At 43.7% G+C, this 24910-nt stretch overlaps 1 protein-coding gene across 2 annotated transcripts in view; it reads right to left on the bottom strand.

The window, feature by feature from the left end:
• POLQ (DNA polymerase theta) overlaps positions 1–24910 on the bottom strand; it is a 478304-nt gene that overhangs the window by 272914 nt on the left and 180480 nt on the right. For both annotated transcript variants that reach the window (XM_078656637.1, XM_078656638.1), the window contains 3 exons: positions 14278–14471; positions 9549–9673; positions 5412–5655 (listed from right to left, as the gene is read on the bottom strand). In XM_078656637.1, the coding sequence (XP_078512763.1) occupies positions 5412–5655; positions 9549–9673; positions 14278–14471 (563 nt within the window). The remainder of the gene's footprint in view (positions 1–5411; positions 5656–9548; positions 9674–14277; positions 14472–24910) is intronic.

Raw genomic sequence — 24910 nt, 5'->3', positions numbered from 1 at the left:
TTTCAGGGGAGCTGGTGTAAATCTGGAGCAACCAGAATCACAAGTCGTATTTCAAGTTTCGCCGGCACAGGGGCCACAAGCCAGCTGGCAAGTGACCGGGCCAACGCGTTGAGCCAAAAGAAGCAGAAGGGCCCCACGCAGCACTCGTCGAGTGTGGAGGGCTGAACTTCGGTGCAAGAGTGGCTCAGGGTTGGGGCTTCTCAAACCCCGGAGTACAGCTTCGAGGGTCACTCGTGGGCTGCACGGTCAGCGTCTCGTGGTCTTTTCAAGATGGCGTGCCCCACGCTTCCGGTCGCCTCCACGGGTCTCAGCTCTGCAGGGACAGTGGATCGGGCTGTTGGAAGGCAGGCAAGCTTGATCTCGTCGATCTCTGTCGCTCGAGTTCCGGCGGGAACTGCAACAAAGCAGACGTCGATGGCTGGATGGTGCCTGTTTGCACAGGGTGGTCACTCATTGACCACAAGGGAGATTCTTCAGTCTTCTACGTTGAGTAGGATGTCGAAGGGTACAGAGTTTCGTTTCTTATGTTTCATCAGGATAATCTGAGTGCTTTGGCACTGCTCCCATTCTTATACCAATCTTGGGGGCTGGATATCCTGCTAGGTTCCCTCCTATGGGTGGGACCCAGGAAGGGGGTGGTTACACCCCTTTCCCTTTGTCCAGGTCGCACTGGAGCTGGGGCTGGTGTGCCCCAGAACCGGTTTGACCGGATTATGCAAGGGGAAGCCTTGTGCTCCCCTGGCACTGTCTGGTTTCTTTCAAACCTCCCTGCTACAATCCAATATCTCCTGTCTGGGGTGGTGTGACACCTCCCTGCGACAGGAAACCCTTTGTCCAGGCCCCCTTGGCTGAGTTTCGGTCAGCTGCAGGGGGTCAGACCTGTGTCGGTGGCAGAAGCATCCATTTTGTGGATCTGAGGCTCTTTTAAAATTAACCGCATTTTAGCAAAGTAACATGTCTTCTCCCTCTAGAGGGGTGGAATGCTATCCCCGTTGCCAGGACTGGCGAGGGGATAGTATTCCAAATCGTATGACACCTTACACGACATGTTTTGATAAAGCCAAACCAAAGTTGCTATATAACCGCGAGGATTATAATGCACTTAATAGTATATGGTATGGCATTATCCTGAAACAGCTTAGAGAGTTGTTCCCGACAGCTGCAGACAGGCTCAGCTCATGCTAGAGCTCCATCTCACATTAAACCACGCACTCTGCCTCCAGAATTGATGAGGCCTTCCATAGGAGTGGCTCACAGGTTTATATGTGTCCAGATATAGGTTTAGATATAGGTATACTATACCTAAGCAAGAGGTGATTACACCAACTTGCCCCAGCTGAGTGATCAGCCATTTATGTCAATTTAAGAACCAGCCAGGGGTGGCAAAAGATATGCTGCAGCCCCTGGTAGGCCTTGGTGGCACCTATGCCCTGGGCACCTATAGTGCATGGTGCAGGGGCTGACAAGGAGTCCATTTCCAATTGTGGTATGTACCTAGGGTACATGGAATCCATTTTACAGAGAGAGCAGATAGCCTGGGGCCCTGATTAGCAGGGAACCAGGCCAACTAAGTAAAAAACCAGCTAAACACAAGGCAAAAAATCTGGGGTAACCATAGTCAGGTAGCCACCTTCCTACATAAAGCAATCTCTTTGCTCTTCCAAACTTATTCCTAGTTTTATAAAGAAGAAACTCACTTGTTTAGGTGACAAAAAACATCACCAATTCTCCTTTAGCTCTAGCCTTAGAATTCTCTTTCAAAATAATTGCTTTTACAGAAATCTCAAGGTAGATTCTGGTCCTTGTTAAAAACTCTTACCTAAAACGTAAGTCGAGTAGAACGGAATGTAATGAATTGACTATCTATGATGACTAGATAAACAATCATCCTTTAGCCTGATGGAGGGGGGTAGAGGAAATAAAACTCCCAGGGGGAATACTTGGCTTGAATATGTTGGTGCTAGAAGACCGATTTTGTTTAAATGTTTTTTACAACTTTTCTGACTGCCAGTCTAAAGCACAAGACCAGTCTTCTTTTGATGGCTCACTTGCTGTTTGAGAAGGACACTGCTGAAAATCCTCGATCTGCTCCTTGGACTGCTCTTTGGGGTTACTGTCTGCACTGAATCAAGGGAACAGCTGAAGGGATGTTGTAAGGCATCCATCAGATCCAGAAATCCCATAAGTATGAGGGATATAAACCACTGTTGATGCTGAGGCTGCTTACAGGTTATCATCTATGAAATTATATCCTTTACAAACTTCTTCATGACATTCGATTGAATTGACATGGTGGACGTCACCAAGGGACCATCACCTACAGGCCTGGGCCCTAACTTAGGAGGCATCCATGGAAGTGTCTTTAGTACCATCTCTATAGGACAGGATTCAGTCAACCTGCTGATGGTGTAGCATTGTGTGAATAAGACTAAAACTGCATGTGAAGTTTATAAGGAAAATGCCATCAACAGCCCTCTTTCTGAGGGGGGGGGGGGGGGGAGCGCTTGTCAAGTAAGTGGCAGAATTACTGATACTGTACAAGTCATAAGTAGGCCAGTTCTCCAATAAGATCACTTGGCACTGCTGCTTGGCTATCAGAGAAAATGGTCAGTATCCTTTTAAGTCTCTTGAGTCACTTTTCAACCCACCTGCTCCTAGCTGCCAGACTCACGATCACCAAGGTTTGGAATGTCCTTGATCCCGAAAGTTATGGTGGACAAAGACCTGATACTTTTGAACAATGAAGAATTCGACAGCCATCATTCATAGAATGATGAATTTCAATAACATTTAGATAACGTTCAGAACGTGTGTCCTGAAAATGTAGCATGGGTAGGGTGGACAGTTACTAGTTTGAGGTTGAGGGGGACTGGTCTGCTTGGACAAACATTCTCACCAATTCGCAAACTTGAGGACTGGGTTTTAGAGGCATTAGTGCCCCGTGCATTAGGCGGTCTTTATCCCAGTTATTCAATGTGGTTTGAGGAAATGGTCTCATTTTTGTATCATACTCTAACTATTTTGCCTCTTCATATTGTGTGTGTAACATAGATTATTTTATGTATTATAATCCTGAGCACCACTCCTTTTTATAAACAACTATACATTAAGTTGTTAAAAATAAAAAAAGTCACATACATCTTTTGAAACTAGAAGAAAAATAATGAGCACACAATATTTTGTGGGCTCTGATGTTTCTCTTTGTGACTTTGTGTAATGGGGGTTCGAGAGGGGGAATAGAGTTCCAGATTTTGGGAGCGTTTCTGGCGAAGGACCTGGCCGCGGTTTTTTGTTTTCGTGATTTCAGTGGGATGAGTAGTAGGGTGTTAGAGCTTCTGAGGTTCCTGGTCTGATCTGCTTTTTTGAGTTTGGCAGCCAGATATTCAGGTTTGCTGGTGTGTAGGTCTCTGTGTGTGAGGCAGGCTGTTCTGAAGTTCGTCCGCATTTCTACAGGGAGCCACTTGAGTTCTCTGAGTGCAGGTGAGATGTGGTCAAATTTCTTGATTCCGGTGACCATTCTGGCAGTCGCGTTGAGAGTTGTTTTGAGGGGAGCCAGATGTGATTTAGCTATTCCCGAGAGGACTGCATTCCTATAGTCTAATCTTGACAGCACCAATGATTGGGTGGCTTGTTTGAGATCTTTGGGTGGGATCAAAGGTTTTATTTTGTTCAGTAGCTTCAGGTTGAGGAAGGCGCTCTTAGCCGAGTTCTTGATGTGTACAGTCAAGTCCAGTTTCGGGTCTAGCGTGATGCCTAGTGATTTATCAGAGTCGGCCAGGGTCAGGTTTCCATTGAGCGCATCAATAGCTTTTAACCAATTGACCATTTGGGGGTTCTCTTCTTTGTTCGATATGAGGAGTAATTCGGTTTTGTCAGGATTCAGTTTTAAATGGTTACTTGACAGCCAGAGTTGCACTTTCCTCAGTATGCCGTTGAGTCTTTGAATGTCTTTGATGGAGGAGGTGTCTAAGTAAATCTGAATATCGTCAGAATGTAGGTGGAAGGCGATGTTTGCTTTATTGAGTAGGGTGGTGAGGGGTTCCTTGTAAATGTTGAAAAGTTGGTGGGGGGGGGAGCACTGACCCTTGAGGAACTCCCCTACTGACTGGGAGAAGGTCTGACTCAAAGTTTTTGATTTTGATTCTCTGCGAGCGATTGTGTAGGAAGGAGAACCATTTGAGAACCACCTCATCAAGTCCGACCCTTTCTTGGAGAACCTTGATGATATGTTTGTGATCTACCGTGTCGAATGCTGCCGATAGGTCTAGGAGAATGAGGAGACAGCATTGGTCTGAGTCAAGTGATTTGTGGATATCATCGATGATGTTGAGGATCGCGGTTTCTGTGCTGCAGCCTTTCCTAAAGCCAGACTGATGGGAGTCAAGGGTGGTTAATACTGTCCATGTGTTGAGTTAATTGTTGGAGTACACATCTTTCTAGGATTTTGGATAGAAGAGGAAGGTTGGAGACGGGTCTGAAGCTATTCAAATCATTTATATCCAGGCCAGGTTTTTTCAGCTGTGGGGTGACTTGTCCCACTTTGAGGCATTCTGGAATGATTCCGTTTTTTAGGGGGCTGTTTATAATCTTGCATCAGAGTGGGGCTAAGGAGAATTTCATCTTTTTGGTCAGTTGCCCAGGTAGAGGGTCTAGGACGTGAGATGAAAGCTTGTAGGTAGAGATCAGTTTGACTATCTCAGCTTCTAGAATGGGATGGAAGAGTAACCAGGGTTTAGTGTGGGGTAAGGGAGCGCTACCATACGCACCAGACGGGTAACTATTGAAAAGGGGGGCGCTATTGATATCTCAAGTGATATCTCGGAAGAGGAGCCTTCTTTTTTGGAGCCCTGTAGCCCTAAACGTTTACAGAGAGTCACAGATAAATATCTTAAAGGAGTGCGCATAAGACTCATTAGTGGAACACATGCACATGAGATGGGGTCAAACTCCAGGCACTGTGAGCTTGATGCGTTGAGGTCAGATTAAGAAACATTACTACTGTTGGATTGAAATTCCTTGAATATAGAGACATGCGCAGTAAGCAGGAGGGCAACAGCAAGTGCAGAAAGCTGGAGGGTAGGAAAAAGTCTGCAAAAAGGCACCCAGAGGAAAGGTGGCCCAAGAGAAAAAGACAAGCGAGTGGACTGCACCAACTGTACACAAATCATAAATGACCTTTGAAGATATGGACTGTCCACTGGAGGTGGGGCTCAGGAGTCGGGCATGGAGGAAAGGATATAGGATGCGGCTGAAACCAGAGGTCATATAAACAGGATCCATGGGAGAGTGTACCTTAGAATCAGTTTCCTTAAATAATTATTACTACACAGAGATAATATCAAATGCAAGAGGAAGAAAGAGACTCATACAATTTGCTTCCTGAAGTGACATTCTACAGATATGCTTCTCACCTCTTGAAGGGTACAGCATTCTTTATAGCAGCTTCCACTTCAGAAATGTCACCTCTGGCGAGATCAGCAACGTTGACAAAGCCAGCATTGTATAGCGCCCTCGCTCGCTGAGCGTTCAGCAGGTACACCCGCACAAGATCACAGAGCTCTCTCTGCACACCAAACGTGAGACGGCTTTGGAACTGAGACAGCAGCAACTCCATGTTGTGCCAGCCCAGACGATTGCTGAACACGGTCACCATGCCTGTAAAAAAGTGATTGATTGCATATGTCACCTACAACATAAGCGCCATCTGGATAGTATTCACAAATTATGCACTTCCTACCAAAATGCCATTTAGGTTTCCCAACTCAAATAACTGCTAAACCCCAACGGAAGGAGATGTGAGCTTGTACCTACTTCAAATGGAGTCTACCGGACTAATGAAATGATGAACTAGGTGGTATGCAGTCAATCATAATAGTATCAAAAACAGCCATGTGCTGAAGGTAGGTCAGTTCCCAAAATAGAGTTAGTTAGCAATGGTTTGCTTTAGATTGTGTTGCATGGAAGCAACTGCCATCGTACAATGCCATTGCACTCTGTGCAGGAATTACATATGTACCTAATTGTCTTATAAACAGCAATTTTGGTTTGATGACTTTTGAAGATGAGTGCCAGATACTCAGGGAAGACATAATGGGATTTAAGGCCAATGATTAGGGCTGCCATACAGCAGTGACATCTCTTCCAGTATCAAGATGCAGCTTCCTTCAAAACGAACAAACTCTTTTGGGAGAAGATGTGTTATACGGTTCCCACTAGAAAAGGTAGGACTGTGCATTAGGATGACAGAAATTCAGAATGCAGGGCCTGAGTACATCTACAACATCAGAGATTGTCGGCCCAATTACTAGATCACTCACAGTGTATCACCCGAGCTCCTAACCTTTCCTGGGGTGCCAGGTGATTTTAGTAACCTCAAATATGACACTGATTCTCAAGGGAACCGTGGAAACAGATCTTACCCCTTTTGCTGTTAACTTATGAATGCCCTTGGTAAACACAAGGAAAGATACAAATAAAGTTTTCAATACATTTATTGAAACAATTTTAATCTTGCATAGACAAAATGAGCTGTGATTATTAGGTAGATAACAAATAAAGCAATGTAACCAGCCTGATGAACATGGTGAAAAGAATACACAGTCCAACCATGGCAGAATGATTTCTGCATGTCTACCTATTACTACCCCATCTCAGAGAGTATAGTGGGTGTACCTTCTGCCAGATCTCTTAGGTTAGCATGAGCCACTGTACCTAGATAACTGGACCAGAGAATCTGCCTGAAGTGGACTGGCAATCCCACTCTGCAGTATTGAGGTCAGTGTAAGCAGAGCTGCATGTCGAACACAGCGTTAGTTCCAGGACAGTCGTGACCAGAGTACTCCCCTGCATTAGAGGTACAGTACTAATGCTTTGATTTGTCTGGTTGTTAGAAGCGGTCTTCGAATGGGCAACACAAGCACTAGGATATTTTGTTCTGTGCTCCTAGCCTTGAACGGAGTGTACACATTATGTAGAAAGGCTCTCTAAAAACAAGCAGCATGTACAGTATCTTCTCAGAATAATATAGTGTAAGCAAAACATATCAAAAATAATACAGCTAAATGAAATATGCTAAAACATGTCAAATGTAAAACTAAAATGGAGAACCGAAGTTGGCCCAAAAAGGCTTCACTCCAGCTGAAACAGCCATGAAAGGCCAGGATGCTACATTCACAGGTGCTGCACTGTCACATGGTATAATGCCTCTGCCATTTTCCTTAGCTTAATTTTTATTAGCAGTGTATTCAATTTGACTCCTACACTAATGCACTGGGCAGTCTGAGAGTGCACAAACTCTAGTGAATATCAGCCTGCACAAGGGATATATAAGCAAACCATATTCTGTCTGGTGGCCTTATGTTCAAACCATGCAACAAAGGGTGATGTTGAACTGTGGGAGGTTAATAATAATAATCCACATTTGTAACGCGCACAATCACCCGTAAGGGTCTCTAGGCGCTGGGGGTCGTCGGGAAGATTAGGCGAGCTATTGCCCAGAGTCACATGGTGCTGGGCTAATTTGCCGCCGGAGCCGGGGATCGAACCCTGATCCCCAGATTCCAGCGTCAGTCGCCCTGGCCGCGGCGCCACACCTCTACGTTCAGCTTTGTACGCCCCTCTCCTTCTCCAATGTGCACCGTGCTGTGCCTCCAACAGGAGCACTAGACATCAGAAGGAATCACAGCAACAAACATTAAATCTCCGACCCTAGACTGCGCAAGCGCAGCCTTTAGGTCCGAGACCTAAAAAGGAACTGGAGGGCACATGCGCCATGTTGGCCACCTCCCCCCTGCTTCAGCTCTTGGGTATCTTGGACAGTTAATCCATAGTATAAATTAGGTCTCAGTACCACATATATCCAGCTAATCAATAAAGATGACCTTTACCTTAAAGTGATTGAACTTTTACAGAACACTGAGAATAAGGCATATTCCCTGGGACAGGACTTTGTAGGTCAAGCATGACCTTCTGTTTTTTTTCTATGGCAAACAGGATTAAATATGGACAGGAATATACACAAAAGGACAGCTTTTAGAGGCTGCTGATTCTCTTTATACTGATGTAATATTTCATGGCATCAAGCACCTGATGCAATTGGCCAGGGAAATGATTGGTACCAGTTATTACAGAGCATTGCAAAGTCAGCTGACCTTAAAGAGGTCACTCTGGACTGGTCCATCTCGGTGTGATTTTTTCCAAAACCTTGTAGTTTTGTGTCAGAGGAGTTTGCTCACATTACCCCATAGTCAGTGATAGGTTTTGTCTGCCATGAAGCGCCAGTGTAGTGTAGATCTATATGTGATGTAGGTCTATGGGAAAGTTATCTTCATTTTATTTCTATCTTAAAAAGGAAATATGTTAATGAATCAGTTTGAACCCTTATACATTTGTAGGTGATTTTTGACATTTTGTATCATTTTCCTACAAGATAAAAAAGAAAACAAATGTTGCCTATACTTTGAGATGTTTGATAGAATGATTTCCTCTTTGTTGAAGACAGTCTCCCAAGATCCTCGACTTATACTGAGATATTCTAATGGTGCATTTAAATAATACATTCTTTGTAGAAAACTGGTGCAACAAGTCAGTATATTTTTCGAACACGACTTAAAGTCAGCTAGATGTTTAACAGCATCAATGTGTAAATAGAATTTACATAAAAGTAATACACTCTTGTGTTTCTCCTACTTCAAGTTGTTTTCTTTTCCAATTACATTTATATTCACTGCGGGTGTCTGTCTAGCTCTTTTGATTACGCTTTATGTAGCCTATTACATTCACAATATTGCACTATTTAAGTCTTTCCAACCACTGTAACCAATATGAATATCAGAAGAACAGATAAAGGGTGCCTATGGCTGGTATGTCTTTCTTAAAAGGTTTTTGTGATGTGTGCCACCTTCTAGAATTACTTGAATACACACCGCCTCTCTTACAAAGAGGATGAGTCTTCCTTATTTACTGTCAAGAAGGACATTTATATATACATGCACTCTGCAGTGCACAGTTTAGCAATGACTTATTCTCCTTTACACCACAGTAAAACTGAAATCGGGACACCTTTAATGGATACATCAGAAACAATACAAAAACAGCGGACAAATCACAGTGATCTAATATTCACAAGCATATGGGTGTCTGCAAATTCCAAAGTGTGCGACTCTTCACAAGCATGTGCAGGATCACAAGCATGGGCATCGTAACAAGCATGCACATGTCACTAGTGTTTGCATGTTCATTCATTATAACAAAAATAAGTAAAGCTCAGAGATCTCACTAGGGGCTGAAAAGGGAACCTAAAGCAGCCTTCCTCAGTACTGCATCAACCACGCTTAGGGAGGAGGTCGCAGAATTTTCTGCATGTGTAGATTGCGCCAGCTTCCTTCAAGACTTTTAGAAAAAATGGGGCCAAATGTATTATTTGACCTCCAGGGTCTTGTGTGTTACCCAGAATGTCATTCCTCTGCACTGTAAGAGACCTGGAAAACCTCTTGTGCCCCAGTCACCATGTCTATGATCCATTCCATAAACCTTTAAGGAGGACCTACCGGCATACGTAGCAGCTGACTGCTGTAAAGACTGGAGCTGGCCACGACTGCACCCGTACTTCCGCGTCACTGCCTTCATGGGTGTCTCAGTGATTAATTCCAGTAAAACAAGGCTGGTGAAAAATCTGTAAGAGCAAAAGAGATTTCAGTGGTACAGTAGAGTCCTAGTATGTGATGTAAGAGTGTTCTTAGTTTAGGAAGGACATACAATATAAGCATATCAACAGACTCACTCATGCACCTTACCTAGAAACCATCAGAAAGGGGGCTAACTAGAGGCTACACTAGAAACAACTTGATGTTAGCTGAATCATGCAGAAGAGGGGGATAACCAAATGTTACCCTAGAAACTCCTTGGGCCCGATTTACAGAACTAACTTAAGACAAAATCCTAAACTTACTACCATTTTGGTATTAACAAAAGGCACTTACTCATTTTGGTATTCACAGAAGGCACTTACTCATCAATGAGTAAGTGCCTTCTGCGAATACCAAAATGAGTAAGTGCCTTCTGTGAATACCAAAATGAGTAAATTGTAGTAAGTTTAGGATTATGTCTTAAGTTAGTTCTGTGAATCGGGCCCCTTTGATTTTAGCTGCATCAGGCAGGAGGGGGGCTAACCAGAGGTTACTCTACAGAAAACCTGATGATAGCTCAAATCAGGTAGAAAGGCGGGGGGCTAACCAGAGGTTGCTGTAGAAACAACCTGATGTTATCTGAATCAGGTGGGGTGGGGGGCTAAGAATAGGTTACTCTAGAAATAATTTGTTGTTAGCTGAATCAGGTAGAAAGGGGCTATGCAGATGTTACTCTTTAAACAACTTGAGGTTAGCTGAATGAGGTAGAAATGGTCTAACTAGAAGTTACTCTAGAAACAACTTGATGTTAGCTGAATCATGCGGGGGGGGGCAACAAGAGGTTAGTCTATAACCAACGTGATGCTAGCTGAATCAGGAAGAAGGGGGTCGGAGGCTAAGAAGAGGTTACTCTAGAAACAACTTTAGGTTAGCTGAATCAGGCAGAAATGAGGGGGCTAACCATAATTGACTCTAAAAACAACTTGATGTTAGCTGAACAGGCAAAAAGGGTGCTACCAAGAGGTTATTCTCGAAACAACTGGATAGAATCTTACGAAACACAAATCATTGTTCGCCAGTAGAGGTGATGGCCCACATAGCCCACCTGCATTGCACATCTTGTTACTGTTAAAAGGACTTAACATCTTATAACCTAATATAGTGCGCTATACTGTGTCGAGTCTGGCACAACATGCTTGACATGGTGGGACTAGAGCAGTCTTCCTAAATATTTTCCGTCTTTGTACTGTGTTTACAGATAGGGAGAACCTCTACAGCTGCTGCCAGTAAAGACTTAAGTTGTGATGCGTGCAAATTGTTGACTTGAAAATCATTTTTGGGCAATATTTTGGTTCTTGCAAGCACAAAAAAATCATATTTTAAAATATTAAGATCAAAACAAACATGTTTCAGTCTTTCCTGTAGAAGTGGTAACAAGCCTGTACTGACTGGTGTTGTGCGCCACTGAGGGCTGGAGGCAAGAGGTTTTCCACTGAGAGGGGCATAGCAGGATCCAGCTCTGCCATGGTTCCTAAGGGAAATAAGCAGCACAGGACTAAACTCAAGCAAAACGTTCTTACGCCGAAGGCCCGGTCTGGCAGGAGTGATGAAGATGAGGAAGATGAACTGGAAGATGAGCTCCTTCCCGGAACATGAGGATCATACCTTGTACATCCCTGACTAGTAGGGGAGGTGAAAAGGAATTGCGGGAGACGGTGTCCATCTCTGCCCCAATGAAGAGGAGGCTCTACATGGGATGGAATTGTGACTAGAGGTAGTTGATGAAGAAACCCAAGTAGAAGCGGAGGGAGATAGAGCTCTGATAAAGGTCTGACAACACCTGAAAACAGCTTGTCTTTATAAGCTGGTTGTCGAGGTACAGGAACACATGCACTCTTGACCTGTCAAGATGAACCGCAATCACTGGTGTGACCTTTGTGAAAACAGGATGTGCTGACGTAAGGCTAAATGGCAGAGCAGCAAAATATGGAATTGATTAGATCCCAGTACAAACCACAGGAACAATGTGTGTAAATGCACAATCAGTACAAAAAATATGTCCTACAGGTTAACCAACAACATCCACTCTTTGAACTCTAGGGACAATATCTTGAATTTCTTTTTTGAAGAAAGGAAATCAGGGCGCAAAGGTCCAGAATCCTTCCTGGGGATGAAGAAATAACTGGAGTAGCATCCATGCCCAATCTTGTACTCTGGAATGAGCTCCATTGTTTCTTTGCTCATAAGCATGATAACCTTGACCTGGATAATGTGGGCATGGTTTGCTGAAGGTGCAGAGGGGATAGTAGGTATAAGGGCAGGTGACTTCTGAAATAGAAGGGCATATCCCTTCTCAATGATCTGAAGAACCCAAAGGATGTCAGAAAAGACAACACCCACCCTCCCAAGGAACACACCTCCTCCCTCGAGTGCGAGCCAAAGTGATTTAGTGGCCATGGAGGAGGGGAAGAAGAGTGATGCTGGTGTCCTTGTTTGAGACACAACATCCTCTTTAGCTGCACAAACAACTGATTTGGTTTCTGAATCAGTTTGGTGGGCTGGTGTTGCTGATAAGCTCTGGGAATAACCTCTGAACTTCCTGTACTGCTGGTAGAACTGGTGGGCTGAAGAAGTCAAACCCACAGTTTGAGCTATGAGACGGTCCTGCTTAGATATCTAGAGCACCCTTCTTGCCGAACAACGTGAGCCACTGAAAAGTTCATGTTTTGCCAGAATGCCCCCAGCAAACAGAGAGGAGGGCATACAGGCTCTGAGGTGCCCATAATCTCTTGCCTTCAATTCCATTGCAACATGGTCCAAATGGAGGGCCTCCTTTGAGGCAGCTTGCCCATTACACACCACTATAGCAAAGGTGCCACGCAGATGGTCCGGAAGATTAGGTGTCACCACTTGGGAGCGATCTCCAAAAGGGTATTGTTGTAATAGGTCAACAAGCATGTGGCATTCGAGGAGCTAAGACCCAGGCTTCATTATGTGAACACGTTCCTACCCATGGCCTCTAGACATTTAGAAATCACGTCCACAGGAGTGGAGACAAAATAATTAGGGTTAAGTTGTGTGCACTTGCAAGCTTGAACCACAAGGTTTTCAGTTGAAGGATGAGATAACAAGAACTTGGGGTCTCGTGTGGCCAAGCGATGGGCCAAGCAGTTAGTCATCTGCAGCCAAGATGTAGTCTATATGCGTCTCACTGAAGGGCAGAAATGTTTATGAGGAAGACGACAGTGACTGTAAGATCTCTGCACAGTTTAAAGGAGGTCATTTCCTCCATAGGTAGGCCAGAAGATCATCCAAGGTCAAACTCCAAATCTAGGCCTTTGGCTTTTTATAGGAGAAGCTTGTTTGGCTCACTAATGTCATCATCATGAAGTGAAACAAAGTTAGGCATGTGACAGACGCCTGAATCATCCTTAACCTAATTCAGAAGTACAAATCATAGAGCTCAAGGCTCACAAAGAGACCATCATTGAAACATGCTTGAATCTTTGTTTTGGCCTTGACCAGAATTTTAAAAGGCTCCAAGATCGCAACAGAAGTCTGTGTCAGTAGCTGCGAAGATTGCAACACCATCAGCTCCAGAGCAACTGGCAAGACCTTTTGCAGACGACAGAGGTCTGCTTGAACCAGAATAGTGGTGGAGTTGGTATAAGGAGCACCAGCAGACACATGGTGGAAGGTAGAAACACTGTTGGGAGCCAAAAGAGGGCAGAATATGTCTGTCTAAGTGTCAGTAAAGAACACAGTCAGACACGGTGTAAGGTGCAGGGCACACTGGTCATTTAACACATCAGGTTTGTTGCGGGGATGGGGAGGGTGATGGGGAGGCTAGGGGTGGCCATTACTACCCAGTTTTGGAGGGCACAGGGATGCAGCTGGGTTTTCAAAAAGTGTCTCCAGCTCTTTAGGCTTGCTTAAACATTTTTGCCAGGGTTGGCACTCTGCTACCGTTTCCCAGTTCAGCCCATTGGAGATGCATATATTCCAAAATGGGGATTAGATCTGAGGGTGATGTCATGGCTGGTGTCCGGGAAAGGTGCCACTGATACTTTTCTTATTCATTTCTTCAAGAAAGAACCAATTAGAATTCTCAAAAATGTGGAATGTTGGTGGGATTACACTAGAGCAGTGGGCGGCTTATTCATCAGCCCTGACCAGTTTGAACAGACTTCCTGGGAGGCTCTAACCTGCTGTATGAAGCCTGATAACAGATCTTCTTTTCCTTAATGGCATCTTTATAATCTCCATAGATTTAAAGGTAGAAATATTTCCTAGCAAATGGTTTATAGGCTATTTCAAGAATGGAAAAGGATGCCTACATCCACACGTAAGGGAAGAAAGTTCCTCCGTGCAGAAAAATGTTGTACTCGAAGGGAGAGAAAAACAAATTAATCTTCTGCACATTCCTACCATGTGTACTTCAGCTGACTGCCTACAGTGCAGAAACTACACACAGAAAGCATAGTGTCCAGGGGTAGGGATGGAAATCTAACCTCTTGTCTGGTTTTGAATCTTCATAAATGCTTAAATATATACAAAGAAATGGCCCATGAAGTGTAGATTTATAAAAAAATAATTGGATCAGTCCCAGAATGATTAAAAGCACACTGAATAGTATTTTAAAAATCCTTACCGTTTATGGATTGCCATCTGTCTATGCTGTTTCTCATTTTTGGCAATGATCTTTCCTTTGACTGAGCGGGCAAGGAACCCTTCTTCAATGCCCACCAGCTCGGCCACTCGCTTCATTGAGGTGGGCAGCTTCTCCCATTGGCAAAAAAACTGGTACCAGTCAATAGTGATCCATTCTTCGTAAACTGGTGTGACCTGTGAACATAGGCACACCAAGAAGGTCACTGACAGAAAATCAGAAATTATTAAGCATTGGAAACAGAAGGAACCAATAAAGTAAACTCCATCTTAAAATTCAAAATATTCTGCCAAGTTTTGCATCTGAAGTCGAACTCAAAAAGCTACTCAATTTAGATTTCCTCACTTCTGCAAAGTAGCAGTCCGGCATGATAACAAAGGTTAAGAATTCGCTCAGTAACAATAGTTATCACCATAAAATACTTTCTCTATGTAACCAATTCTCTCCACTGGTTGGATCTTTGAGCCATTTGAAAAAACAAAAACTAAAAAGCATTCAAGCCCTTTAACTCAGTAACTCTACCCACAATCCTCAACTGCAAGTTAGCTATCTCAGGAGGGTTCAGGGAGGCTCAAAGGGCATACACATGAGAAACAAAGGCCAAATTAAAGATCCACTGAGGCATCAAACAGTCTGAAAGGAAATGTGTCAAACTGGTAATAAACCTCATCATAGCAGGTGATTAGAACAAAGACAGTAATTCTGGCAATAGTCAAAAAGACAGAAAGGAACAAAAAATCCTTTTTAATAGTACCCACTGCAAGGCTTTGCTGGGCCACAAACAAAACAAACAAAATAACTGACAGTTTCAATATTGCGGATACCACACTAGGCCACAAAGTTTTTCCGGCGCCTTTTGGAATGGCGCCTGGCAATACGAATGATATCCACACTTCAAGTGGCAAATTAAACAACCAGTCCTAGAGATTAGAGAAAACTGGTATTTCCGACCTCCGAAGGTGGGCAGTGACTACCACCTTCACTTTTTTTTAGCACCCAAGGGAGCGGATGAGAACAAAAGGAAGCGCGGCAAAATGAAGGTGCCCCGGTCCTACCTGGAAACGCAGGGAAAGCTTGTGGGACTGCAGCGCGAGTATAGGACAATACACATCCTGCAGGGCAAAGAACACTATCCAGTCCACCAAGTCCAGAGCAGACAGAAACTGGGCCAACATGACCATTCTAATTTGTCTTTCTGCACAAGGGCATTCAGAGGTCAAAAGTAGGCTAGAGGCAGAAGGAAATAGAGTGGGTAACAAACCTCTCCTCTGTCTGAGTCCGAAATCCTGTTGATAGCTCCTTTGGAGAGGAACACTTGCACCTCTTGTAATTGTGATAATTCTGCTATTCTTGCACACTAAATGCCTGTTAAGGTCCCCGCAGTTTTTATTGCACTCAACATATTTATACTAATGTATGTTTAAGCCTTTGCTATAGATTTTAGTTTACTTTGTGGGACCAGGTGGAATAGATGCTTGATGGTTATTGTGGCACCTCATTGGTGAGTGTGGAAAATATTTTTTGTTGCACTTTCATTGTTGGGCTCTTCGGACTGACGGGGAGAACTCTGCAGCCCAACCCCAATTTTCATCCTTACACACTGAACGTCACCAGCCATCCATCTTGGTCAGGGGTCTGGTAGCTTCTCCAATTGCTATTAGGGATGTGCAGGCAAGGGGATGCCTATTTAAGGTCGCCTGCAGCAAATCCGCAGTGCAATGGGCACACCGGTAGCATGCCAAATGCATGCCTATCTTCATACATACATGTACTGGCCGCGCACAGTGCCAGCCATGCTGCTCATCCTGCAATTGATTTTAGGTTGCATCTTGGAGAAGGTAATGACGTAAAGTCCATACTGTCCGATTCTATTTCAATCAGTTCCCCAACTCCATTTCGGACAACACTCCTCCCAAAATCTGTCAGCTCACTGTCATATCGGTCATAAACAATGATACCATAAACATTGACCGCCCTTATCATTTGTAGAACTAAGAGACTTTCAAGTCATCCGATAATGATCCACATATAACACCTAATGCGACAACCAATCTGGAACAATTCAGTGAGTCAATCAAGTATTTATTTGTTTTTTTACAACCATAAAGTATAACTCTTTAAAATTTGCTACGAAGTATGTTAAAAAACAATTTCACAATAAAATACATCATTAATCTTAATAAATACAATAGAAGAAAATTATTCTACTCATCTAATAACCGTATTCGCGATAAAGTGAATCATGGTGTCTGGATAAATACGAGATTTTCCAATTAATTAATAACCATATTCCTCGATTCAATGTTCGCTTTTTTTAAGAGCGAGTCAATCATGGTTAAAAGCTTTACCCCTCTGCAGATTAAAATGTTTAATGACCCCCCCGCCCAACAGGTAACAGTCTGCCTGCAGGTACGTATATTAAGTTCTTTTAAAATGGTTTTTAAGAGCATTTTTCTTGCTTCGCTAACTGTAGGACAGACGCACATCATGTGACAAAGGGACTCCTTGTGATATCCACGTAATATACAAGTTGCATTTTTGTATTTCCCTTTCCAACTTGGTTTCAAATCCTTAGTTTCGTATCCCCCAAACTGATACAGCATATACTTCTTTTTCAGAAATAATTTAAAATGAGCTGCTAGATAGGCTTTGGGTTTTAAATTTACATATAGATTTATCACTGTCAAGGAGTGTCGCCTTTTTACCATTGTGTTTTTGTCTTCTAGAAACGATCATTGTTTTGCGGAGCCGTTGCACACTCTGTTGAACGCCACCCTCTCCATCTTGCTGTCCCATGCCTCTTGAATGTCCAGTTCTACCAGAGCTATTCTTAGATATTCACCCCATGAACACAGGGTTTTTTCATCAAACTAGGCCTTTATTACTGTCCAGCATAGATTGTTCAGGGTGCCGGGTTCCGAGGAGCGAAATTTCCAACATAGTTTCACAAAAACAGATTGCCTCTGGAATTTCTGATTTTGAAGTCCAAATTCCAGGCGAATCTGAGCTTGTGACGCTGCTCTTGGGAGATGAAAGACTGCTTTATACACTTTTGTCTGTAAATCGTTTAAAATTACGGATTCCCGACCATGCCATATTTCTAGACCGTAAGCCAATGCAGGAAGTAATTGTGCTGCCATTGTTTTTAAAAGATGACTGTAAGATGGGTGAATCAATTTTATTTGGAGCTGTTAATAGGCAAAAATTAGTTTGGGCTTTTGCTCTTATTGCACCCTAAATTGATACCCAAATACTTATAGCTGCCAACTTCCTCTATTTCTTTACAACTGGGGAACCACTTGAATTTTCTTTTAGGTCTTGGGCCAACTAAAAGCACCACCTTAGTTTTTTTCCTGATTAGCTCCAGCCCCTGTTGATCTAGGTAGTTAGTCAGATGGTCGATGACTCTTTGCAAACCAATAGGGGTTTGGCTTAAGACCACAATGTCATCTGCATATTGCAGATACTGTATATGATCCTCTGCCAGTTTCGGAGGATGGCCATTTACTTTTGACAAGTGGTTTTCTGGGTCTGCAAGGTACAAATTAAAAAGGCTGGGGGCCAGTACACACCCCTGTTTCAGGCCATTTGTTATATTGATCTTGGATGATGCTTTGTTACCATCTCCCAGCTTCACCCGGGCCCAGGTTTCACTATGGAGGGATATTATCGAGTTAATTAGTTGTTGTGGTACCCCCCATCCTTTCAATTTTGACCATAGTCGTTCTTGGGAAACTCTGTCAAAAGCCGATTTTAAATCTATATAACATACAAATAGACCGCATTTCTTTAAAATTGCTTTTTCTGTGAGAAGTGCAATCGCTGCCAGGTTTGTGCTAGTGCCCATTCCTTGCCTAAAACCAGTTTGATATTTGGGAATTAAACCTTTCTCCTCCAACCAGTCCTGTAGATGTAATAATAGGCAGGAGGCATAAACATCCGTTAGGGCAATGAGCCTATAATTACTACGCTCATTGCGATAAACTTTTTTATATATAGGATGAAAAATGCTCCCTTTCCACGAATGAATGATCTTATTTTGTATATACAAGTAATTGAAGAGTGGAGTAAGAAAATGTGCCCAAAATTCTACATCTTGTTTGAAGATTGCATTTGGAAGGCCCTGCTGCTCCTTCTGTTTTCAATTTTTTTATTATTTCTTTTAGACGGTTATTGTCAATTAAGATGTTTGAGCAGTTATAAATTGAATCCTGTGAACTATTTTCAAATTGAACCTTATTGAGCTTGACTAAAATTTCTTCATGTTGTACTATTTTCCCTGAGGAGGGGTCAAAGTCAATTTTTATATTTTTATCCTCCTGCTGGGTGTCTGGCCCAGGTTCCAAATTCTTCAACACCTCATGATTTATATTATTATATACATTTAGTATATGTAATTCCCAACTTTTCTCACTTATTCCCGCTTTTTGTGACATTCCTGTTCCCTTGGTTAGCTTATTTATTATGCCCCTGAATTCACCACTGTTCGGTAATTTACTGGCCCAGAGTAATTTTTCCCAGATCTTTTCCTTACGTTTCTTTTTTGCCACTCTACACTTCTCTTTAAAGTTATTCTTCATTTCTTTAATATTGTTGTTTATAACCGATTTTCCAGATCTTACTGCCATAAATACTTTTCTCGATTCTCTTGCAATTTGCCTCTTCAGGTTACGCAGCTGTATATCGAACCATGGTTCATAAATTCCATTTTGTTGACCTTGACGTCCCGGTAGGACGGGAAATTTATTTAAAAGAAACTTTTCCAATTGTACCCAAAAATCTTCTGGTGACTTGGTACACTGCACCCCATCCATTATTTGTGTAACATTCGTACCACGCCATTTTAGTTTCTTCAGATTGTATGTTACCGGGATTACTGTTAGAGCAGATATTTTCTCTTTTTCAAACAGCTTTGCATCGATGGTCAATATTTGCGGCAAATTGTCACTTTCCGGGCGGGATTGTATGAAAAATGAGTCCACTGAGATGTAAAGTTCATTACTGACCATAGTATAGAATAATTGATCGGTTCTTCCCACTTAAAAAGGTGGAACAATTGTATTCCTTTATCAATCTGCCAGAGTCATCTAGGAATAATTCAGCAAAGAGGTGTAGTTCAAATTGACGTCCCCTCATCTCACATCTTCTTGAGGATATGTATAGGACCCTTTCTCTGGTGCCCGTAATCTATGTGCTACATTCCTAAAATTACGTCAAAAGTTTTCATTCCTGATAATGTTGAGTATTTAATGTAGGAAGGCGGAATCTGACTGCAAGGTTGCCCCCACTTTTTTCCTGGTGTTTTGATGTTTTTTTTTATTTAGTTTGGCTGGGATCCTGCTAATCAGGGCCCCAGCCCATCTGCTTTCCTCCATAAAATGATTGCATGTACTTTAGGTGCACTCCAGATTGGTTACTGGGTTACCCTTGTGAGTCCCTAGTATATGGTACCTTAGGTACTAAGAGGCCCAGAGGCCTACTTGGGGCTGAAGCATGTATTATGCCACCCCTGGGAAGCCTTCCAAAATGGCACCACACGTCTGCTACTGCAGCCTGGGTAAGGTAGTGAATGCACCCTTTACTAAGATATAGGTTACCTATATCCACCTTTAATCACTGACACCTATAAACCTATAAGTCACTCCTATGGCAGGCCCTATCAATCCTGAAGGCAGAGAGCTTGGTTTTGTGTGAGAGGGTGCCCATGCATGAGCAGGACCCCTCTGCAGCTTTCGGAATCTATTCTCTGAAGCTGTTCTGTGATGCAGCCAGACCATAAACTCTTAAGTGCATTATAACCTCGCGGTAAATGCTAACTTTGGAATGGCTGCATGGTTTCAAACACTTTGGAATCATAACCCCCACCAGTCCCTTCTAGAGGGAAAGACATGTACACATTGACCTTACTGGTAATAGTTTAAAAGAGCCCCAGGATCACAAAATGGATGCTGCAGCCACAGACACGAGTCTGACCTCCTGCTGCTGGACGTAACTATGGAAGGGGAGGCCTGGACAATAAGTTTCCTGTCACAGGGAGGTGTAACCACCTCCCAGACAGGCTTCAGTGTATTGGGGCTGGGTGAGTGCATTCATTGAAATCTTTTCAGACAGTGCTGGGGCACACTTGGTGTCCCTGTGCATATCCCAGTTCAAACCGGGTGCAGGGGCACTCACCCCCTGCACTGGTGCGAAACTGGACAAAGGGAAAGGGGTGTAGCCACCCCCCTCCCTGGGTCCTCCCATAGGTGGGTCCCCAGAGTATGTCCAACCCCCTAGCTTAGCAGAAGTATGGGACCCCAATCCATAGGACTTCAGATTACACCTGGATGAAACTCTGCAACATATATCCTGGAACTTCGACATTCTACTCGACTAGAAGACGGAAAAATCTCCCTTGGGGTCAAGGAGTGACTCCCCTGTTCAAACAGGCACCAAAGAAGCATCTTGCCGGTCTGCAATTCCAAGGCTCCCGCCGGACCCCGAAGTATTTGCGACTCAGGACACAGACTTCGAGACTTCTCAGAGGCTGACACGAGATCCCAGCAAAAATGGGAGCCGCAGCACTCACGAGTGACGTGGGACCGGAACTCCTGCACACCGTGCACATTTGCTAGTGCATCCACTTCACCGAGCTTTCCCGAAGTTGTGCATTGGGCTAGTTGTAGTTGAAGCCCCGAGCACCAACTGCACCGAAGATTGTGGGCCTACACTCCAAAAGAGTTCTGTGAGCCCGCTTATAGCATTTCTGCTCGAGGCCCCTTCGCTGGTCCGTCTGAAGATATCGGCGAAGGGGTAGAGAATCAAACTCTAAATCGAATGATAGCTGTGAAGGGTCCGCACCTGGGGTTCAAAATTCAAGGTTCGGCGGGCTGGGAGCGCCAGGCAGAGTCAGGCTACGACTCAAGGAGACGACAATTAATTGTCTATTAATCCTTGCGTGCCCTCTGGGGAAAAGAAGAAAGCGGTGTGGACCGTTTACCAGGTCCAACGATTAAAGCGTATGAGGCGTTCACCCACACACGAACGCCTGAGACACTTTAATCGTCTGACCAGTTACACGGTCCACACCGGCTTTCTTCAGATGTGTACTTTTCTCACTGATTAGTTCTTGGATTTGATTCCCTCCCAAGACGTGGCCATTGGATTCCAGACGCGGTACCCACCTACCTACTTGAAAGAGCACAGACTACATTCATGTAACCATCGTCCTGATGATGACCTAAAGTCATAGAGGTTGAAACGCCGTCGACTCTGCAACGCCATTCGTGGCATTCTATTGGTCAATTTGCAAATAATTAAACTCTGTATATAACTGTAAATATCGTATATTGACTGTCACAGATTATCTTTTCACACTGCGCCACCTCACGTTGTCTTATAATCACTTGTGTCACTGCGCCGTTCATTCACTTACACTTTGCCAGTACACTTTTGGTTGTTATGGTTACTGCAATTTACTTGTGCCAGTGTGCTTCTATATGTGAATAACAACCTTGAATTATCCCTTGGTCTCCCTTGTTCTCTTTTACATGTGCTGTGTGATTTACCCACGCCTTTATTTGTCTGTTTACGTGACATTCCTGTTGAGACACTGTATTATCGTTATAAATGTACCCGGTCTCAACTGGGTTAACGGTTTTTCTCCGGTTGTGTTTATTCCAAGCTGAATGAAGAGCAAGATGTAGATGCAAAACAGCACAAAGATGTAGTGTTCAGTGGAAAAAGGGAACTGCCAAAGGCATCATATACATTCACATGCTGTGTAGGATGCATTCCTTCACACAATATACTGGCACCCAGGCTCGGGTATTGCCTTCCAGTCTTGCCTCTATATGGCAGGTATAAGTTGAGGATGAGCCAACATAGAAGATCATGATTGATGTTGTCTGTTTATACAGCAACAATAATTATACAGATAGAAGCATTAACAGAGAAAAGCAGCAGCACAGGCTGAGCTCCAAAGGTAGGTATAGCCCAGCTAATGCTGAGCAAACTTGAATGGCTGAAAGGAGGAAGCTGTGACAGACTGGGCCAGAATCCAGTCAAGGGCATACACTTCCATTTCAAACTTCCTTTTGAGAAGACGCCCCCTTGCAACAAGCAGCCTGCTGAGACACAGCATGCATGTGTCTCACAATGTAATATGCCGTGATGGAATAGCTAAAGTCTCGTGCTGATGTCTTCTGAGTCCGCTGGCGCTCACAGATGGGCCTGGGGAGCACACTTCCTACAGTCAGGGCAAACTGTGCTGGGCATGGTGTTCTAATGCCTTGCCATGCCAGAACACTAAAAATGATAAATGTTAGAGAGTCCAGTGCCAAAGACTTAGTGTTCTCATTTTAGAAATTCATTATCTGTTGACAGCAGTAAATTGATGGAGCATCTGGCCATCACCGGTTACACTGCGGAAGGCCCTCTTCAGAGATTCTTTCATTACAAGTGACCACATGGGGCAGAGGATTGGATGAATCTGTGACCGCTGGAAAGTTTCTCAAAGACTTTGTTAGGAACAATTAAAAGGCTGAGCAAAACATATCCATAGGGTCCATTGAGAAATTAACAATATTTAGTCCAAAACATGAAAGGACTATAGGTTTTTAGTTTTTCATTCACTGAAGTAATGGCGAATAAGGCAGCACCAATGTCAACACACAAAATACAACACTCTGCTCAGGGCTGATGGTAAATGTCAGCACTGCAAACCAATTTTTAGACAGAACCTAGAAGAAAGAGGTTCATTTTAATAGGCACAGTAATAGTTGGTGAGCCAGATGCTATGGCCAGCAAAGACGGAAGGGGTGCAACAATGTGACAGTAGGCAATATACTAGCACAAACTTTAAGCATGTAAAATTGTCTGATTCAGTTCTTCACAGAGGACACACTGGCATGAAGAGAAGATGCTGGGTGTGAGCCTTGAGTGTCGTAGCAGCCACTGTTAAAGGCGTTTGCCAGGATTAGGGCTTTGTGCGACATGAGTGGGGATGGGGGGGGGGAGAGGCGGGCGTACTGACCTCTTTTATTCACAGACATGTAACACAGGCAAGAGAGAGTATGTTACAGGCAAAGCTTGGGGCGTTGTAATTGAAGTGCTTTAGGAGTTGGGTACCTCCAACCTCACCAGAAACTTTGCAAGCAAAAGAATACTACGGACGGAAAGGTATTACATCAAACTGTATCTCTTGGGTTTTGCTATCTCTCAGATTCACATGGCTGACTGAGCATCCATCATGAGGCTGGGACGCCACAATCTCTTGAGTGTTGCTTTCTCTCATAGATTCAAATGGTTGACAGATAATCCATCATTGGGCTGGGACGCCTCAATCTCTTGAGTGTTGCCATCTCTCATAGATTCACATGGCTGATTGATCAGGCTGGGACGCCTCAATCTCTTGAGCAGGGTTCTCCTAACCGGTCCTGGAGGGCCGGATCCATGCCAGATTTTTTAAATAACTACATGTATCTGAATGGGGATATGCACAAAATCTGGCATGGATCCGGCCCTCCAGGACCGGTTTGGGGACCCCTGCTCTTGAGTGTTGCCATCTCTCATAGATTCACATGGCTGATTGATCATCCATCATCAGGCTGGGACGCCTCAATCTCTTGAGTGTTGCTTTCTCTCATAGATTCAAATAGCTGACAGGTCATCCATAATCAGGCTGGGACGCCTCAATCTCTTGAGTGTTGCTTTCTCTCCGGGAGGGACATATGGTACAGAGGGTAGGGGCGTTACGAAAAAAGAAAAAAAAATACATTTGATTGCCCTCCTTAAAGGTTTAAAAGACATTGGCGCCCCAAACATGAGAAGAGAACAGGTGGTGGCAATAATGTTTGCAGACGACACTCTTCTGTTGTCGAAACCTCCCATGGGAATTCAACGTGCCCTGGATAGCTTTGCGAACTTTTGTCATATAAGGGGGTTGGAGATCAATACTCCGAAAACCAAATTCATGGTCTGCAATCCAACTAAGACCCGCTGTCCCAATCCCTCTTTGAATGGCGTAGCATTGGACAGGGTCACTGTTTTTGACTACCTGGGTATCACTCTTACGGACAAAATGAACTGGGCCCCTCAATTGGCAAAGGCTAAACTGAGACTAGCCCAGATTACGGGTGGTATTTTAAACTACACCAAGAGTCCTCTTCTAAGCCAGTAGCATCGATTATTGAAATCCATAAAGCCCAAGCCAGGGGAGCAATCCTATATGGAGCTGAACTGTGGGGCCATTGCCAGGTGGGTGGTATTAGTAAGACCGAAAACCAATTCCTAAGATCTTTGTTAGCCCTCCCATCTAGTACTCCCCTCACCCCATTGAGAATGGACCTGGGTATTAGACCTTTAGAAGAGGAAGTTGCTTTACGCCCCATTGTTAATTGGCGAAGTCTTGGGTGACCCCTGAACTATTTCATTTTAAAACAGCCTTGGAAGAGTTATTAATTCTTCCTGGGTCAGAGAGAATACCTTGGCTTGTTTTTATAAAAAACGAATGTCTGAGATTAGACTTGCCTGGCCTCTGGTTTAATCCTCTTGTTGTCTGCGCCCAGCTGTCTCGTCTTGAATTGATCAAGTTGGACCGCAATAAAAGACTAGAGGCCATCCTTGGTAATTCTTC

Source organism: Lissotriton helveticus, chromosome 8, assembly GCF_964261635.1.
Source record: "Lissotriton helveticus chromosome 8, aLisHel1.1, whole genome shotgun sequence".
In the NCBI taxonomy this organism is placed as follows: Eukaryota; Metazoa; Chordata; class Amphibia; order Caudata; family Salamandridae; genus Lissotriton; species Lissotriton helveticus.
Note: the sequence above shows the minus strand (reverse complement) of the source record. Positions and strands in the feature narration are given on the sequence as shown.